Below are 17,943 nucleotides of genomic sequence, written 5' to 3'. Positions count from 1 at the left end.
AAATCCAATCCCGGATTCCCCCAAAAATCCAATGCCAGATTCCCAAATTCCCAAAAACCCAACCCCAGATTCCAAAAGGTTGCAAATCCAAAAAAAATCTGATCCTGAATTCCCAAAAATTCCCCAAAAAATTCCCAAATCCAATCCCAGATTCCCAAATCCCACAGGAGAATCAAAATAAAATCAGGAATTTTGTCGGAATTCCCCAATATCCAACCCCAGGCTCCCAAATCCCACGCGAGACTCAAAATAAAATCGGGAATTTTTGTCGGAATTCCCAAGTTTTTCCAGGTCCCGGGAAATCCCGGTGGGAATTCGGCTTCCGGAAGGTTCCGGCTCAGGAGAATTCCCGCAGGAATTGGGCGTGGAAGCGGCGCAGGAGCAGCAGCGCTCGCTCCAGAGCCGGCGGCGGCAGCAGCAGCGACAGCCTGGGAACGGCCCCGGAAATAAATCCCAAAAATCCCCGAATTCCGGAGTCACCAAATCCCAAAAATCCCAAATCCCCAATCCCAAAAATCCCCAAATCCCAAAAATCCCCAAATCCTCAAATCCCCAAATCTCAGTCACCAAATCCCCAAATTTCAGTCACCAAATCCCAAATCCTCAAATCCCCAAATTCCGGAGTCCCCAGATCCCAAAAATCCCAAATCCTCAAATCCCCCATCCCCAAATCCCAAAAATCCCAAATCCTCAAATCCCCAAATTTCAGTCACCAAATCCCAAATCCTCAAATCCCCAAATCCCAAATCCTCAAATCCCAAAAATCCCAAATCCTCAAATCCCCAAATCCCAAATCCCAGAGTCACCAAATCCCCAAATTTCAGTCACCAAATCCCAAATCCTCAAATCCCCAATCCCAGAGTCCCCAAATCCCAAAAATCCCAAATCTCAAATCCCAATTCCCAGCGTCACCAAATCCCCAAATTTCAGTCACCAAATCCCAAATCCCCAAATCCCAAAAATCCCAAATCCCCAAATCCCAAAAATCCCAAATCCTCAAATCCCAAATCCTCAAATCCCCAAATCCCAAATCCTCAAATCCCCAAATCCCAAATCCTCAAATCCCCAAATCCCAAATCCTCAAATCCCCAAATCCCAAATCCTCAAATCCCAAAAATCCCAAATCCTCAAATCCCAATTCCCAGCGTCACCAAATCCCCAAATTTCAGTCACCAAAACCCCAAATCCCAAAAATCCCAAATCCTCAAATCCCCAAATCCCAATTCCCAGCGTCACCAAATCCCCAAATCTCAGTCACCAAATCCCAAATCCTCAAATCCCAAAAATCCCAAATCCTCAAATCCCAAAAATCCCAAATCCTCAAATCCCCAAATCCCAAATCCTCAAATCCCAAAAATCCCAAATCCTCAAATCCCCAAATCCCAAATCCTCAAATCCCATAAATCCCCAAATCCCAGAGTCACCAAATCCCAAAAATCCCAAATCTCAAATCCCAATTCCCAGTGTCACCAAATCCCCAAATTTCAGTCACCAAATCCCAAAAATCCCAAATCCCAGAGTCACCAAATCCCAACATCCCAAATCTCTAAATGCCAGCATTCCGAAATCCCAGAGTCACCAAATTCCAAATCCGAGTCCCCAAATCTCAAATCTCCAAATCCCCAAATCCCAAATCCCCAAATCCCAAATCCCAAATCCCCAAATCCCAAATCCCAAATCCCCAAATCCCAAATCCCAGAGTCCCCAAATCCCAGTGTCCCAGCATTCCAAACTCTAAACTTCCCAAAATCCCAACATCTCAAAAATCCCCAAATCCAACATTTTGACATTCAACATCCCAAAATCTGAGACCAAACATCCCAAAATCCCAGAATCCCAAAATCCCAGAATCCCAAAATCCCAGAATCCCAAAATCCCAGCATCCCAAAATCCCAACATCCCAGCATCCCAAAATCCCAAAATCCCAACATCCCAACATCCCAACATCCCAAAATCCCAACATCCCGAAATCCCAGCATCCCAAAATCCCAACATCCCAACATCCCAACATCCCAAAATCCCAACATCCCGAAATCCCAGCATCCCAAAATCCCAGCATCCCAAAATCCCAGCATCCCAAAATCCCAGAATCTGAAAATCCCAGCATCCCAAAATCCCAACATCCCAAAACCCCGGCATTCCAAAATCCCAACATCCCAAAATCCCAACATCCCAACATCCCAAAATCCCAACATCCCAAAATCCCAAAATCCCAACATCCCAAAATCCCAAAATCCCAAAATCCCAGCATCCCAAAATCCCAGCATCCCAAAATCCCAACATCCCAAAATCCCAACATCCCAAAATCCCAAAATCCCAACATCCCAACATCCCCAAATCCCAGCATCCCAAAATTCAACACCCACCCCCAGCTGTCCCAAATCCCCTCAATGTCCCCAATGTCCCCCCAGGTGTCCCCAGGGTGTCCCCAATGTCCCCAGGGTGTCCCCAATGTCCCCAGTGTCCCCCCAGGTGTCCCCAGGGTGTCCCCAATGTCCCCTCAGTGTCCCCTCGGTGTCCCCAATGTCCCCAGGGTGTCCCCAATGTCCCCTCAGTGTCCCCTCGGTGTCCCCAATGTCCCCAGGGTGTCCCCAATGTCCCCTCAGTGTCCCCAATGTCCCCGTACCCCACGTGGCCGCTGTCCCCGCTCATCCCGAAGCCGCTCCCCGGTTCCAGCTCCACTCCCGTGTCCCCAATGTCCCCTCAGTGTCCCCTCGGTGTCCCAAATGTCCCCAGGGTGTCCCCAATGTCCCCTCAGTGTCCCCAATGTCCCCAATGTCGCCGTACCCCACGTGGCCGCTGTCCCCGCTCATCCCGAAGCCGCTCCCCGGTTCCAGCTCCACTCCCGTCGCCTCCCGCAGCTCCCGGCACAGAAACGCGTCCGGCTCGAGCCCCAACTCCTGCCCCAAAGGGACACGGAAGTGTGACATCGGGGGACAGCAGGGGACACCCTGGGGACACCCTGGGGACAGCAGGGGACAGCCTGGGGACACCCTGGGGACAGCAGGGGACACCCTGGGGACACCCTGGGGACACCCTGGGGACACCCTGGGGACAGCAGGGGACACCCTGGGGACAGCAGGGGACACCCTGGGGACACCCTGGGGACACTGAGGGGACAGCGAGGGGACACGGGCTGGCCCCAAAGTGTCCCCAGAGTGTCCCTAAGGTGTCCCCAGGTGTCCCCATGTCCCAGCACCCCCCACCCGCCAGGGCCGTGTCCCCGTTCCCGCTCTTCCCCATTCCCAGACCCGCTCCTGCGGCTCCCGGTGTGTCCCTGTCCCCTGTCCCTGACCCCGGTGTCCCTGTCCCTGTCCCCTGTCCCTGTCCCTGTCCCCTGTCCCTGTCCCCTGTCCCTGACCCCGGTGTCCCTGTCCCTGTCCCCTGTCCCTGTCCCTGTCCCCTGTCCCTGTCCCCTGTCCCTGACCCCGGTGTCCCTGTCCCCTGTCCCTGTCCCTGTCCCCTGTCCCTGTCCCCTGTCCCTGTCCCCGGTGTCCCTGTCCCCTGTCCCTGTCCCTGTCCCCTGTCCCTGTCCCCTGTCCCCTGTCCCTGTCCCCGGTGTCCCTGTCCCCTGTCCCTGTCCCCTGTCCCTGTCCCCGGTGTCCCTGTCCCCTGTCCCTGTCCCCTGTCCCTGTCCCCGGTGTCCCTGTCCCCTGTCCCTGCCCCCTGTCCCTGTCACCGGTGTCCCTGTCCCCTGTCCCTGTCCCCTGTCCCTGTCCCCGGTGTCCCCTGTCCCCTGTCCCTGCCCCCTGTCCCCGGTGTCCCTGTCCCTGTCCCCTGTCCCCTGTCCCTGTCCCCGGTGTCCCTGTCCCCTGTCCCTGTCCCCTGTCCCCTGTCCCTGTCCCGCTGTGTCCCTGTCCCAGTGTGTCCCTGTCCCTGTCCCCTCAGTCTGTCCCTGTCCCTGTCCCCTCTGTCCCGGTGTGTCCCTGTCCCGCTGTGTCCCTGTCCCTGTCCCGCTGTGTCCCTGCCGCTGTCCCTGTCCCTGTCCCTGGTGTCCCCGCTGTGTCCCCGGAGTCCCCCCGCGCTCACCCTGCCGCTGTCCCTGTCACGGTGTGTCCCTGTGTCCCCTCGGTGTATCCCTGTCCCTGTCCCTGCTGTGTCCCTGCTGTGTCCCCGCGCTCACGCTGGCTCTGTCCCTGTCCCAGTGTGTCTCTGTCCCGGTGTGTCCCTGTCCCCTCTGTGTCCCCTGATCCCGTGTCCCCTCCCGCTGTGTCCCCGCTGTGTCCCTGTCCCTATCCCTGTCCCTGTCCCCGCTGTGTCCCCGCTCTCACCCTGTCCCCGTGTCCCCGCTGTGTCCCCGCTGTGTCCCCGCTGTGTCCCTGTCCCTCTCCCCGCTGTGTCCCCAATGTCTCTGTCCGTGTCCCCTCTGTGTCCCCGCTCTCACTCTGGCTCTGTTCCGGCCCCGCTGTGTCCCTGTCCCGCTGTGTCCCCGTGTCCCTTCTGTGTCCCCTGTTCCTGGTGTCCCCTCCCTGTCCCGGTGTGTCCCTGTCCCCGGTGTCCCCTGTCCCTGTCCCCTCTGTGTCCCCGGTGTCCCTGTCCCCGGTGTCCCCTGTCCCTGTCCCCGGTGTTCCCTGTCTCTCACCCTGGCTCGGTTCTGGGCCCGCTGTGTCCCCGGTGTCCCCTGTCCCGGTGTGTCCCTGTCCCCGGTGTCCCTGTCCCCTGTCCCTGCCCCCGGTGTCCCCTGTCTCTCACCCTGGCTCGGTTCCGGGGCCGCTGTGTCCCCGGTGTTCCCTGTCCCCGGTGTTCCTGTCCCCGGTGTCCCCTGTCCCCGGTGTCCCCTCTGTGTCCCCTGTCCCCGGTGTCCCCTGTCCCCGGTGTCCCCTGTCTCTCACCCTGGCTCGGTTCCGGGGCCGCTGTGTCCCCGGTGTTCCCTGTCCCCGGTGTCCCCTGTCCCCGGTGTCCCCTCTGTGTCCCCTGTCCCCGGTGTCCCCTGTCTCTCATCCTGGCTCGGTTCCGGGCCCGCTGTGTCCCCGGTGTCCCCTGTCCCCGGTGTCCCCTGTCCCCGGTGTCCCCTCTGTGTCCCCTGTCCCCGGTGTTCCCTGTCCCCGGTGTCCCCTGTCCCCGGTGTCCCCTGTCTCTCACCCTGGCTCGGTTCCGGGCCCGCTCGGGGATCCGGAGCCGGGGGAACGCGCGGGGTCCCGCGGCCGGGGGGTGGCAGCGGATCCCGGGGGCGCGGCCGAGCTCCCGCTGCACCCGCCGGGCGTTGGAGGCCAGGTCCTGGAGCAGATCCCGGCGGTGCTGGGGGTGGAAAAACGGGATTAACGGGATAACGGGATAACGGGATAACGGGATCAATGGGATAACGGGATAACGGGATTAATGGGATTAACGGGATAACGGGATCCAGCTCCCGCTGCACCCGCCGGGCGTTGGAGGCCAGGTCCTGGAGCAGATCCCGGCGGTGCTGGGGGTGGAAAAACGGGATTAACGGGATAACGGGATAACGGGATAACGGGATCAATGGGATAACGGGATAACGGGATCAATGGGATAACGGGATAACGGGATCCAGCTCCCGCTGCACCCGCCGGGCGTTGGAGGCCAGGTCCCGGAGCAGATCCCAGCGGTGCTGGGGGTGGAAAAACGGGATTAACGGGATAACAGGATAACGGGATCAATGGGATAACGGAATAACGGGATAATGGGATTAACGGGATAACGGGATCCAGCTCCCGCTGCACCCGCCGGGCATTGGAGGCCAGGTCCTGCAGCAGATCCCGGCGGTGCTGGAAAACCGGGATAATGGGATAACGGGATTAACGGGACAACAGGATTAACAGGATTAACAGGATTAACGGGATAACGGGATTAACGGGATAACGGGATTAACGGGACAACAGGATTAACAGGATTAACGGGATAACGGGATTAACGGGACAACAGGATTAACAGGATTAACAGGATTAACAGGATTAACGGGATAACGGGATTAACAGGATTAATGGGATTAACGGGATAACGGGATAACGGGATTAACGGGATAACGGGATCCAGCTCCCGCTGCACCCGCCGGGCATTGGAGGCCAGGTCCTGCAGCAGATCCCGGCGGTGCTGGAAAACCGGGATAATGGGATAATGGGATTAACGGGATTAACGGGATAATGGGATTAACAGGATAACGGGATTAACGGGATAACGGGATTAACGGGATAACAGGATTAACGGGATAATGGGATTAACAGGATAACGGGATTAACGGGATAACGGGATTAACAGGATAACGGGATTAACGGGATAACGGGATTAACGGGATAACAGGATTAACGGGACAATGGGATTAATGGGATAATGGGATTAACAGGATAACGGGATTAACGGGATAATGGGATTAACGGGATTAACGGGATCCAGCTCCCGCCGCACCCGCCGGGCGTTGGAGGCCAGGTCCCGGAGCAGATCCTGGCGGTGCTGGAAAACTGGGATAACGGGATTAACGGGATTTATGGGAAACTGGGATTAACGGGATTAACAGGATGACAGGATTAACGGGATAAACGGGATAAATGGGATTAACAGGATTAACAGGATTAATGGAATAATGGGATTTATGGGATTTGTGGGATTTATGGCATCGGATGAGATCCAATGCGTTGGGACTAATGGGATTTTTGGGATTTATGGGAAGGGATAATGGGATTGATGGGATTTGTGGGGTGGGATGGGATCCATGGGATGGGATTTATGGGATTTTTTGGGATTTATGGGAAGGGATAATGGGAACGGGATGGGATTTCTAGGATTTATGGGATGGGATAATGGGAACACGATGGGATTTATGGGATTTATAGGATGGGATGGGATCTAACGGGCTGGGATTTGTGGGATTTATGGGATTTATGGGATAATGGGATGGGATGGGATTTTGGGGATTTATAGGATGGGATGAGATCCAACTGGTTGGGATTTATGGGATGGGATTTATGGGATGGGATTTATGGGATTTATGGGATTTATGGGATTTATGGGATTTATGGGATTTATGGGATTTATGGGATAATGGGATGGGGTGGGATTTTGGGGATTTATGGGAAGGGATAATAGGAACGGGATGGGATCCATGGGATGGGATTTATTGGATTTATGGGATTTTCAGGATTTTGGGGATTTACAGGATTTATGGGATTTATGGGATTTTTGGGATTTACAGGATTTATGGGATTTACGGGATCTACAGGATTTACAGGATTTTTGGGATTTATGGGATGGGATTTATGGGATTTATGGGATTTATGGGATTTTTGGGGTTTACAGGATTTATGGGATTTACGGGATCTACAGGATTTACGGGATTTTTGGGATTTATGGGATGGGATTTATGGGATTTATGGGATTTAGGGAATGGGATGGGATTTAGGGGATTTATGTGATTTCCGGGATTTATGGGATTTTTGAGATTTACCGGATTTTTGGGATTTACGGGATGGGATTTCTGGGATTTTTGGGATTTATGGGATCTCCGGGATTTACGGAATTTATAGGATTTCCAGGATTTATGGGATTTCCAGGACCCACGGAATCACAAACCCAGGCCTCTCTCCCAGCACCTTTTCCAGCTCCCTGCGGATGGGATCCCGCTGATCCGGCGGCTCCAGGAGCAGATCCAGCAGGATCCGGCCGGGAACGCAGGGCCGGGGGATGGATTGAGCCAGCTGGAACGGCCGCCGGAGCCGCGGCTCCACGTTCACCAGCTCCAGGAATCCCGCCCGGAATCCGTTCCTGCGGCGCCAGGATTCCCAAAATTCATTCCCGAAATTCATTCATTCATTCCCGAAATTCATTCCCGGAATTTGAGGCCTTCCCGTTTTTTTCTCAAAATTCCAGCTCCAGGATTCCCACCTGGAATCTGCTCCTGGGGAACAACTGCTGTTCCCTCACCCCCTTCCATGCCATTCCCAAAATTCCCAGAATTCCAGCTCCAAAATTCCCACCTGGAATCTGCTCCTGAGGAACTGCCACCGTCCTCTCACCCCCTTCCATGCCATTCCCAAAATTCCCAAAATCCCCCAAAATCCCAGAATTCCCAAAATCCCTGGCATTCCCAAAATCCCTGAAAATCCTGAAATTTCCCCAAAATTCCCCAAATTCCCAAAATTCCCAAAATCCCCCAAAATCCCCAAAATTCCCAGAATTCTCAATATCCCCCAAATTCCCAGAATTCCCCAAATCCCTGGCATTCCCAAAATTCCTGAAAATCCTGAAATTTCCCTTAAATTCCCCAAATTCCCAGAATTCCAGCTCCAGGATTCCCACCTGGAATCCTCTCCTGGGGCACCACCACCGTCCCCTCACCACCTTCCATCCCAATCCCAAAGTTCCCCAAATCCCCCAAACCCCTGTTGAATATTCCCGTTATTCCCGTTGAATATTCCCGTCATTCCCGTTGTTCCCATTGTTTTTCCCGTTGTTATTCCCGTTGTTTTTTCCCATTTTTCCCGTTGTTATTCCCGTTCTTATTCCCGTTGTTATTCCCGTTGAATTCCCGTTGAATATTCCCATCATTCCCATTGAACATTCCTGTTATTCCCGTTGTCATTCCCATCATTCCGGTTGTTATTCCTGCTGTTATTCCCGCTGAATATTCCCATTATTCCCGTTGTTATTCCCGTTGTCATTCCCATTATTCCCATTGAATATTCCCATTGTTATTCCCGTTGAATTCCCGTTATTCCCATTGAATATTCACGTTGTTACTCCCGTTGTTTTTCCCCTTGTTTTTCCCATCATTCCCGTTGTTATTCCCGTTGAATATTCCCATTGAATATTCCCGTTGTTTTTCCCATTACTCCCTCTGTCATTCCCATTGAATTCCTGTTATTCCCATTGAATATTCCTGTTGTTATTCCCATTGTTATTCCCGTTGAATTCCTGTTGTTTTCCCGTCATTCCCATTTTTTTCCCATTGTTTTTCCCATTGTTTTCCCCGTTATTTTTCCCATTATTCCCACTGTTATTCCCGCTGTTATTCCCGTTGTTTTTCCCGTTATTCCCATTGAATATCCCTGCTGTTTTTCCCATTGAATATTCCCATTGTTATTCCCGCTGTTATTCCTGTTTTTTTTCCCGTTATTCCCATTGAATATTCCCGTTATTTTTCCCGTCATTCCCGCTGTCATTCCTGTTGAATTCCCATCATTCCCATTGAATATTCCCGTTGTTTTTCCCATTACTCCCTCTGTCATTCCCATTGAATTCCTGTTATTCCCATTGAATATTCCTGTTGTTATTCCCATTGTTATTCCCGTTGAATTCCTGTTGTTTTCCCGTCATTCCCATTTTTTTCCCATTGTTTTTCCCATTGTTTTCCCCGTTATTTTTCCCATTATTCCCACTGTTATTCCCGCTGTTATTCCCGTTGTTTTTCCCGTTATTCCCATTGAATATCCCTGCTGTTTTTCCCATTGAATATTCCCATTGTTATTCCCGCTGTTATTCCTGTTTTTTTTCCCGTTATTCCCATTGAATATTCCCGTTATTTTTCCCGTCATTCCCGCTGTCATTCCTGTTGAATTCCCATCATTCCCATTGAATATTCCCGTTGTTTTTCCCGTTGTTTTCCCCGTTGTTTTTCCCACTGTTATTCCCATTGAATATTCCCGTTGTTTTTCCCGTTGTTTTCCCCATTGTTTTCCCCGTTGTTTTTCCTGTTATTCCCGTGTAATATTCCCGTTGTTTTTCCCATTGAATATTCCCATTGAATATTCCCATTGTTTTTCCCATTATTCCCGCTGTTTTTCCGGCTGTTATTCCGGCGGTTCCCGCACCGCAGGGAGTGGAAGGAGATCAGTTGGACGCTCGTGGCCAGGGGCGGCCCCAGCTGGGCCAGGACTCGCCGCAGGGACAGGAACGGACGCTCGGGGTCGAAGGCTCGGTCCTGCTGCACCTGGAAACCATTCCCAAAATTCCTCCGGGAATTCCCAAAAATTCCTCCGGGAATTCCCAAAAAAATCCTCCGGGAATTCCCAAAAAAATCCTCCAAACATTCCCAAAAAATCATCTGGGAATTCCCAAATATTCCTCCAGGAATTCCCAAAAATTCCTCTGGGAATTCCCAAAAAAAATCCTCCGGGAATTCCCAAAAAAATCCTCCAGGAGTTCCCAAAAAATCCTCTGGGAATTCCCAAAAAATCCTCCAGGAATTCCCAAAAAATCCTCCAAACATTCCCAAAAATTCCTCCAGGTGTTCCCAAAAAATCCTCTGGGAATACCCAAAAAATCCTCCGGGAGTTCCCAAAAAATCCTCTGGGAATTCCCAAAAATTCCTCCAGGTGTTCCCAAAAAATCCTCTGGGAATTCCCAAAAAATCCTCCGGGAATTCCCAAAAAATCCTCCGGGAATTCCAAAAAAATCCTCCAGGCATTCCCAAAAAAAGTCCTCCACACATTCCCAAAAAATCCTCCAGACATTTCCCAAAAAATCCACCAGGAATTCCCCCCAAAAAAAATCCTCCAAACACTTCCAAAAAAATCCTCCAGGTGTTCCCAAAAAATCGGTCCCATCCCCGCCCATCCCCGCCCATTCCCGCCCATTCCCGGTGGAATTCCCGCCCATTCCCGGTGCAATTCCCGCCCATTCCCGGTGGAATTCCCGAACATTCCCGAACTTTCCCGAACTTTCCCGAAGGAACTCCCGTCCATTCCCGAAGGAATTCCCGACCATTCCCGAACATTCCCGAACATTCCCGACCATTCCCGAACAGTCCCGAACATTCCCGAACTTTCCCGAAGGAACTCCCGTCCATTCCCGAAGGAATTCCCGACCATTCCCGACCATTCCCGAACAGTCCCGAACATTCCCGACCATTCCCGAAGGAATTCCCGACCATTCCCGACCATTCCCGACCATTCCCGACCATTCCCGAACTTTCCCGAACATTCATTCCCTCACCTCGTGGCCCAGCAGCAGCAGCCCCTCCGCCGCCGCCAGGCGCGCCAGCCCCGCCAGGAGCTCCGGGCTCAGCACCTGGCCTGGGGGAAACTGAGGCACGGTCCCGGGGAAACTGAGGCACGGCCCGGGTGGGGTGTGGGGGGGTGGGCAAGGTTCGGGGGAAACTGAGGCACGGCCTGGGGGAAACTGAGGCACGGTCCGAGGGAAACTGAGGCACGGCCTCGGGGGAAACTGAGGCACGGTCCGAGGGAAACTGAGGCACGGACTGGGGGGAAACTGAGGCATGGCCTGTGGGAAACTCAGGCACGATCCGAGGGAAACTGAGGCACGGCCTGGGGGGGGTGGGCAGGGCTCGGAGGAAACTGAGGCAGGGGACGGGAATAACCGGATCCAAAGGGGAAACTGAGGCACGGGACGGGAACAACCGGATCCCAAAGGGAAACTGAGGCACGGGGTGGGAATAACTGGATCCCAGAGGGAAACTGAGGCAGGGGATGGGAATAACGGGATCCCAGGTAAACTGAGGCAGGGGGTGGGAATAACTGGATCCCAGAGGGAAACTGAGGCACGGGACGGGAATAACGGGATCTCAAAGGGAAACTGAGGCACGGGACGGGAATAACCGGATCCCAGAGGGGAAACTGAGGCACGGGACGGGAATAACCGGATCCCAGAGGGGAAACTGAGGCACGACGCTGGTTGAATCAGATTCCCGGGAGTGCCCGGACTCACCGGTGGGGTCCCCGGGATTGACCACGCAGAGAACCCGCGGGCGGCACCGGCCCCGCGCCCCCCGCAGCTCCCGGAGCAGCCCGGCCTCGTCCGGGACCCAACCCCAGGGCTCGGAGAGCGCGTACGGAACCGGAACCGCCCCCGCCAGGAGCGCGGCCTCCCGCAGAACCGGCGGGCCCGGGACCGGCACCAGAACCCCCGCGGGAAGGGCCGGGGGAGGCAGAGAGAACAGAGACAGCACGAACTGGGAATGGGAATAACAATGGGATAACAATGGGATAATAATGGGATAACAATGGGAGAACAATGGGATAATAATGGGATAACAATGGGAGAACAATGGGAGAACAATGGGATAATAATGGGATAACAATGGGATAACAATGGGATAATAATGGGATAACAATGGGAGAACAATGGGAGAACAATGGGATAATAACGGGATAACAATGGGATAACAATGGGAGAACAATGGGATAATAACGGGATAATAACGGGAGAACAATGGGATAATAACGGGATAACAATGGGAAAACAATGGGATAACAATGGGATAATAATGGGATAACAATGGGATAACAATGGGATAATAATGGGATAACAATGGGATAATAACGGGATAACAATGGGATAACAATGGGATAATAACGGGAGAACAATGGGATAATAACGGGATAACAATGGGATAACAATGGGATAACAATGGGATAACAATGGGATAATGGATAATGGGATAACGGGATAACAGGGTAACAATGGGATAATGGGATAACCAGTAACCAGTACTGGGATAACGGGATCTGGGCTGGGGGCCCCATTCCCTGTTTGGGGTCTTCATTCCAGGTTTGAGGTCCCCATTCCCATATCCCATATCCCATTCCCATATCCCATTCTCATATCCCAGATGCCAGATCCCATATCCCAGATGCCAAATGCCAGATCCCAGATTCCAGATCCCTATCCCATATCCCATATCCCATTCCCATATCCCAGATCCCAGATCCTAGATCCCAGATCCCAGATCCCATTCCCGTATCCTGTATCCCATATCCCATTCCCATATCCCATATCCTATATCCCATATCCCATTCCCATATCTCAGATCCCATATCCCATATCCCATATCCCATTCCCATATCCCGTATCCTATATCCCATATCCCATTCCCATATCCCATACCCCATTCCCATATCCCATTCCCATATCTCAGATCCCAGATCCCATATCCCATTCCCGTATCCTGTATCCTATATCCCATATCCCATATCCCATTCCCATATCCCATATCCTATATCCCATATCCCATTCCCATATCTCAGATCCCATATCCCATATCCCATTCCCATATCCCATATCCTATATCCCATATCCCATTCCCATATCTCAGATCCCATATCCCAGATCCCATTCCCATATCCCGTATCCTATATCCCATATCCCATTCCCATATCTCAGATCCCATATCCCAGATCCCATTCCCATATCCCATACCCCATTCCCATATCCCATTCCCATATCTCAGATCCCAGATCCCAGATCCCATTCCCGTATCCCATATCCCGTTCCCATATCCCATATCCCATTCCCATATCCCATTCCCATATCCCATATCCCATTCCCATATCCCATATCCTATATCCCATATCCCATTCCCATATCTCAGATCCCAGATCCCTATCCCATATCCCAGATCCCAGATCCCATATCCCATTCCCATATCCCGTATCCTATATCCCATATCCCATACCCCATTCCCATATCCCATTCCCATATCCCATACCCCATTCCCATATCCCATTCCCATATCCCATTCCCATATCCCGTATCCTATATCCCATACCCCATTCCCATATCCCATACCCCATTCCCATATCCCATTCCCATATCCCATTCCCATATCCCGTATCCTATATCCCATATCCCATACCCCATTCCCATATCCCATTCCCATATCCCATACCCCATTCCCATATCCCATTCCCATATCCCATTCCCATATCCCGTATCCTATATCCCATATCCCATACCCCATTCCCATATCCCATTCCCATATCCCATTCTCAGATCCCATATCCCATTCCCATATCCCATATCCCGTTCCCGATCCCGTTCCCGTTCCCGCTCTCTCACCGGGATCATGGTGGCGGTGCCGCTGCACAGGATGATGTTCCCGGGATCGCAGGGGAATCCGTCCCGGAATTCCAGGAACCGGGAGATCCTGCCGGGAACGCCGTGGGATCGGTGCTCGTGGTTGTATCCCCCTGTGGCAACGATATCGGCCTCGGATCCAGCGGGATCGCACGGAAATCCCACGGGATCGGTCCCAAATCCAGAGGGATCGGCCCCAAATCCAGTGGGATCAGCCCCAAATCCAATGGGATTGGCCCCAAATCCCATGGAATCCCAAATATAATGGGATCAGCCACAAATCCCATGGCATCCCAAATCCAGCGGGATCAACCCCAAATTCCATGAGAATGATACCAAATCCAATGGGATCAGCACAAATCCCATGGGATTGACCCCAAATCCAATGGGATCAGCACAAATCCCATGGGATTGACCCCAAATCCAATGGGATCAGCACAAATCCCATGGGATTGACCCCAAATCCAATGGGATCAGCACAAATCCCATGGGATTGACCCCAAATCCAATGGGATCAGCCTCAAATCCCATGGGATTGACCCCAAATCCAATGGGATCAGCACAAATCCCATGGGATTGACCCCAAATCCAATGGGATCAGCCTCAAATCCCATGGGATTGACCCCAAATCCAATGGGATCAGCCTCAAATCCCATGGGATTGACCCCAAATCCAATGGGATCAGCACAAATCCCATGGGATTGACCCCAAATCCAATGGGATCAGCCTCAAATCCCATGGGATCGCCATTCCCACCGATATTCCCGGAATCCATTTCCCGCAGGATGCTCCGGGCCCGGTCCCGCACGGCCTCGGGGAGAGCGGGAGACTCCAAAAGTTCGGGAAGAGCGCAGGCGGCCAAAATCTGGGAATGGGGACACGGGGAATTCGGGATCGGGGACACGGGGGGACATTCCCGGTGATCCCGGTTATCCTGGGGGGATATTCCCGGTTATCCTGGGGGGACATTCCCAGTTATCCCAGGGGACATTCCCGGTTATCCCGAGGGACTTTCCCGGTTATCCCGGGGGGACATTCCCGGTTATCCCGGGGGAACATTCCCGGGGACATTCCCGGTTATCCCGAGGGACATTCCCGGTTATCCCGAGGGACATTCCCGGTTTTCCCGAGGACATTCCCGGTACCTGGCGCAGGACCAGGGGCAGCTCCCGCCCCGCGGCCTGAGCGTCGTCACCGCCGCAGTCCAGGGGTGGCACGAACGGCTCCGGGGACACCAGCGGGGACACCCCCGGGGACAGCGGGGACACCACCGGGGGGTCCGGGGACACCACCGGGGGGTCAGGGGACACCACCGGAGGGTCAGGTGGCTCAGGTGTCCCCCCCGGTGTCCCCAAGGCCCCCGGTGCTGTCCCCGCTGTCCCCAGGGTCCCCGGTGCTGTCCCCAAGGTCCCCGGTGCTGTCCCCGGTGCTGTCCCCAAGGTCCCCGGTGCTGTCCCCGGTGTCCCCAAGGTCCCCGGTGCTGTCCCCGGTGTCCCCAGTGGTGTCCCCGGTGTCCCCAAGGTCCCCGGTGCTGTCCCCGGTCTCCCCAAGGTCCCCGGTTCTGTCCCCGGTGTCCTTAGTGGTGTCCCCGGTGCTGTCCCCTCTGTCCCCAAGGCCCCCGGTGCCGTCCCCGCTGTCCCCGGTGCTGTCCCCGGTGTCCCCAGTGGTGTCCCCGGTGTCCCCAAGGTCCCCGGTGCCGTCCCCGGTGTCCCCTCGGTGGCCGCCATGGCTGTGACGGTGGCGGTGGCGGAGCGCCAGGGGGAGGTGACAGAGAAAGGGACGGGACGGGAGAGCGGGGACGGGAAAATGGGAAATTGGGGGAAAAACCGGGAGAAATGGAGCTGGGAATGGGAGAGGGGGGAAAAACCGGGAAAAATGGGGCAGGAAAAGGATAATGGGAAAATGGGGGAAAACCGGGAGAAATGGGGTGGGAAATGGGGTTGGAAAAGGGAAATGGGGAAAAACTGGGAGAAATGGGGCTGGGAATTGGGTATTGGGGGGAAAAACTGGGAGAAATGGGTTTGGGAATGGGATATTGGGGAAAAAACTGGGAGAAATGGGTTTGGAAAAGGAGCTGGGAATGGGAAATGGGGGGAAATTTGGGGAAAGTGAGGCAGGGGCTGCTCTGGGAATGGGATCGGGAATTGGGGCAGGGAATGGGATAAGGGGTGGGAATGGCCCCAGCGGGCCCGGGACAGCTCCGTGTCCCCGGGTCACCCTCGGCATGGGGCACTGGGGGGACCCCAAAACATCAATCCTGACCCCAAAACATGGACAGGGACCCCAAAACATGGACCCGGACTCCAAAACATGGACCCGGACTCCAAAACATGGACCCTGAACCCAAAACATGGACCCGGACCCCAAAACATGGACCCGAACTCCAAAACATGGACCGGGCCCCTCCCCCAGGCCGCGCTTCCCGAGGATCCCAATCCTGATCCCAAAGATCCCGATCCTGATCCTGAAGATCCCAAGCTTGATCCCAAAGATCCCAAGGATCCTGATCCAGATCCGATCCTGAAGATCCTGAGGATCCCAATCCTGATCCTCATCCCGATCCTGATCCCCAAGATCCCAATCCCAATCTTGATCCCGAGGATCCTGATCCCAATCCCAAGGATCCTGAGGATCCCGAGGATCCCAATCCCGAGGATCGCAATGCTGATCCCGAGGATCCCGATCCTGATCCCAAAGATCCCAATCCTGATCCCAATCCTGAAGATCCTGAGGATCCTGATCCAGATCCCGAAGATCCTGAGGATCCCGATCCTGATCCCGAAGATCTCAATCCTGATCCTGATCCCAATCCCAAGGATCCTGAGGATCCCAATCCTGATCCAGATCCCAAGGATCCCGAAGCTCCTGAGGATCCCAATCCTCATCCCGATCCTGATCCCGAAGATCCCAATCCCACTCCTGATCCCGAGGATCCCAATCCCAAGGATCCCAAAGATCCCGAGGATCCCAATCCCAATCCTGATCCCGAGGATCCCAATCCCAAGGATCCCAAAGATCCTGAGGATCCCGGTCCTGATCCCGATCCTGATCCTGATCCCAAGGAGCCCTGGGGGTCCCCAGGGCTGCGAGGACAGCGATGGTGGCACCCAGGGGACCCCCGGGATCAGCGACATCCAAAATTCCCGGAGCTCCAGGGGTTCCCAGGGAATCCCAAAGATCCAAATTCCCAAAACTCCCAGAACTCCAAGAAGTCATTCCCACCACCCCCATCCCCTGCCTCAGTTTCCCTTTTGGGATCCGGTTCAACCAGCGTCGTGCCTCAGTTTCCCCTCTGGGATCCGGTCATTCCCATCCCGTGCCTCAGTTTCCCTTTTGGGATCAAATCATCCCCATCCTGTGCCTCAGTTTACCTTTGGGATCCGGTTCAACAAGCGCCGTGCCTCAGTTTCCCTTTAGGATCTGTTTTTCCCACCCCATGCCTCAGTTCCCCCCTAGATCTAGTTAAACCCACCCCGTGCCTCAGTTTCCCTTTGGGATCCACTCATTCCCACCCCGTGCCTCAGTTTCCCTTTGGGATCCACTCATTCCCACCCCGTGCCTCAGTTTCCCCCCAGGCTTGAATTTTTTAGGGGGAATTTGGGGGGATTTTTTTTTCCCCCCTGAGAAATTTAATTCTGGAAATTTCTTTGGGAAAAAATTTTTTGGGGGGGTGGGAATTTTTTTTTTAGGGGATTTTTTTGGGGAATTTTTTTTCCCGGAAATTTTTTCTTCGGAGAATTTTTAAAATTTATTTTGGGAATTTTTTAGGGGGGAATTTTTGATGGGAATTTTGGAGGAGCCACAATTCCCAAGGATTGGAGGAGCTGGAATTCCCAAATTCCCAAGGAACTGGAGGATCTGGAATTCCCAAGGAATTGGAGGATCTGGAATTCCCAAGGAATTGGAGGATCTGGAATTCCCAAGGATTGGAGGAGCTGGAATTTTGGAGGAGCCAGAATTCCCAGGGATTGGAGGATCTGGAATTCCCAAGGATTGGAGGATCTGGAATTCCCAGGGATTGGAGGAGCTGGAATTTTGGAGGAGCCAGAATTGCCAGGGACTGGAAGAGCCACAATTCCCAAGGAATTGGGAGGATCTGGAATTTTGGAGGAGTCAGAATTTCCAGGGATTGGAGGATCTGGAATTTTGGAGGAGCCACAATTCCCAAGGATTGAAGGA

General features: G+C 53.6%; 1 protein-coding gene across 1 annotated transcript; it reads right to left on the bottom strand.

Annotated features, from left to right (window-relative positions):
* Window positions 1-337: 337 nt before the first annotated feature.
* Window positions 338-15,491, bottom strand: LOC106628951 (alanine aminotransferase 1-like). Its single transcript, XM_014262775.2, has 11 exons — window positions 15,462-15,491; window positions 14,910-15,092; window positions 14,521-14,629; window positions 13,747-13,877; window positions 11,617-11,860; window positions 10,885-10,964; window positions 9,762-9,880; window positions 7,545-7,716; window positions 5,083-5,238; window positions 2,788-2,900; window positions 338-428 (listed from the first exon to the last, which is right to left on the bottom strand). The coding sequence occupies exons 1-11, from the start codon at window positions 15,489-15,491 to the stop codon at window positions 338-340; spliced, it is 1,428 nt and encodes a 475-aa protein (XP_014118250.2).
* Between the last annotated feature and the right edge of the window lie 2,452 nt (window positions 15,492-17,943).

The sequence above is a fragment of the Pseudopodoces humilis genome, chromosome 1 (assembly GCF_049639895.1).
Source record: "Pseudopodoces humilis isolate 2021_Gansu_Grassland_sample_001 chromosome 1, ASM4963989v1, whole genome shotgun sequence".
Taxonomy (NCBI): Eukaryota; Metazoa; Chordata; class Aves; order Passeriformes; family Paridae; genus Pseudopodoces; species Pseudopodoces humilis.
Note: the sequence above shows the minus strand (reverse complement) of the source record. Positions and strands in the feature narration are given on the sequence as shown.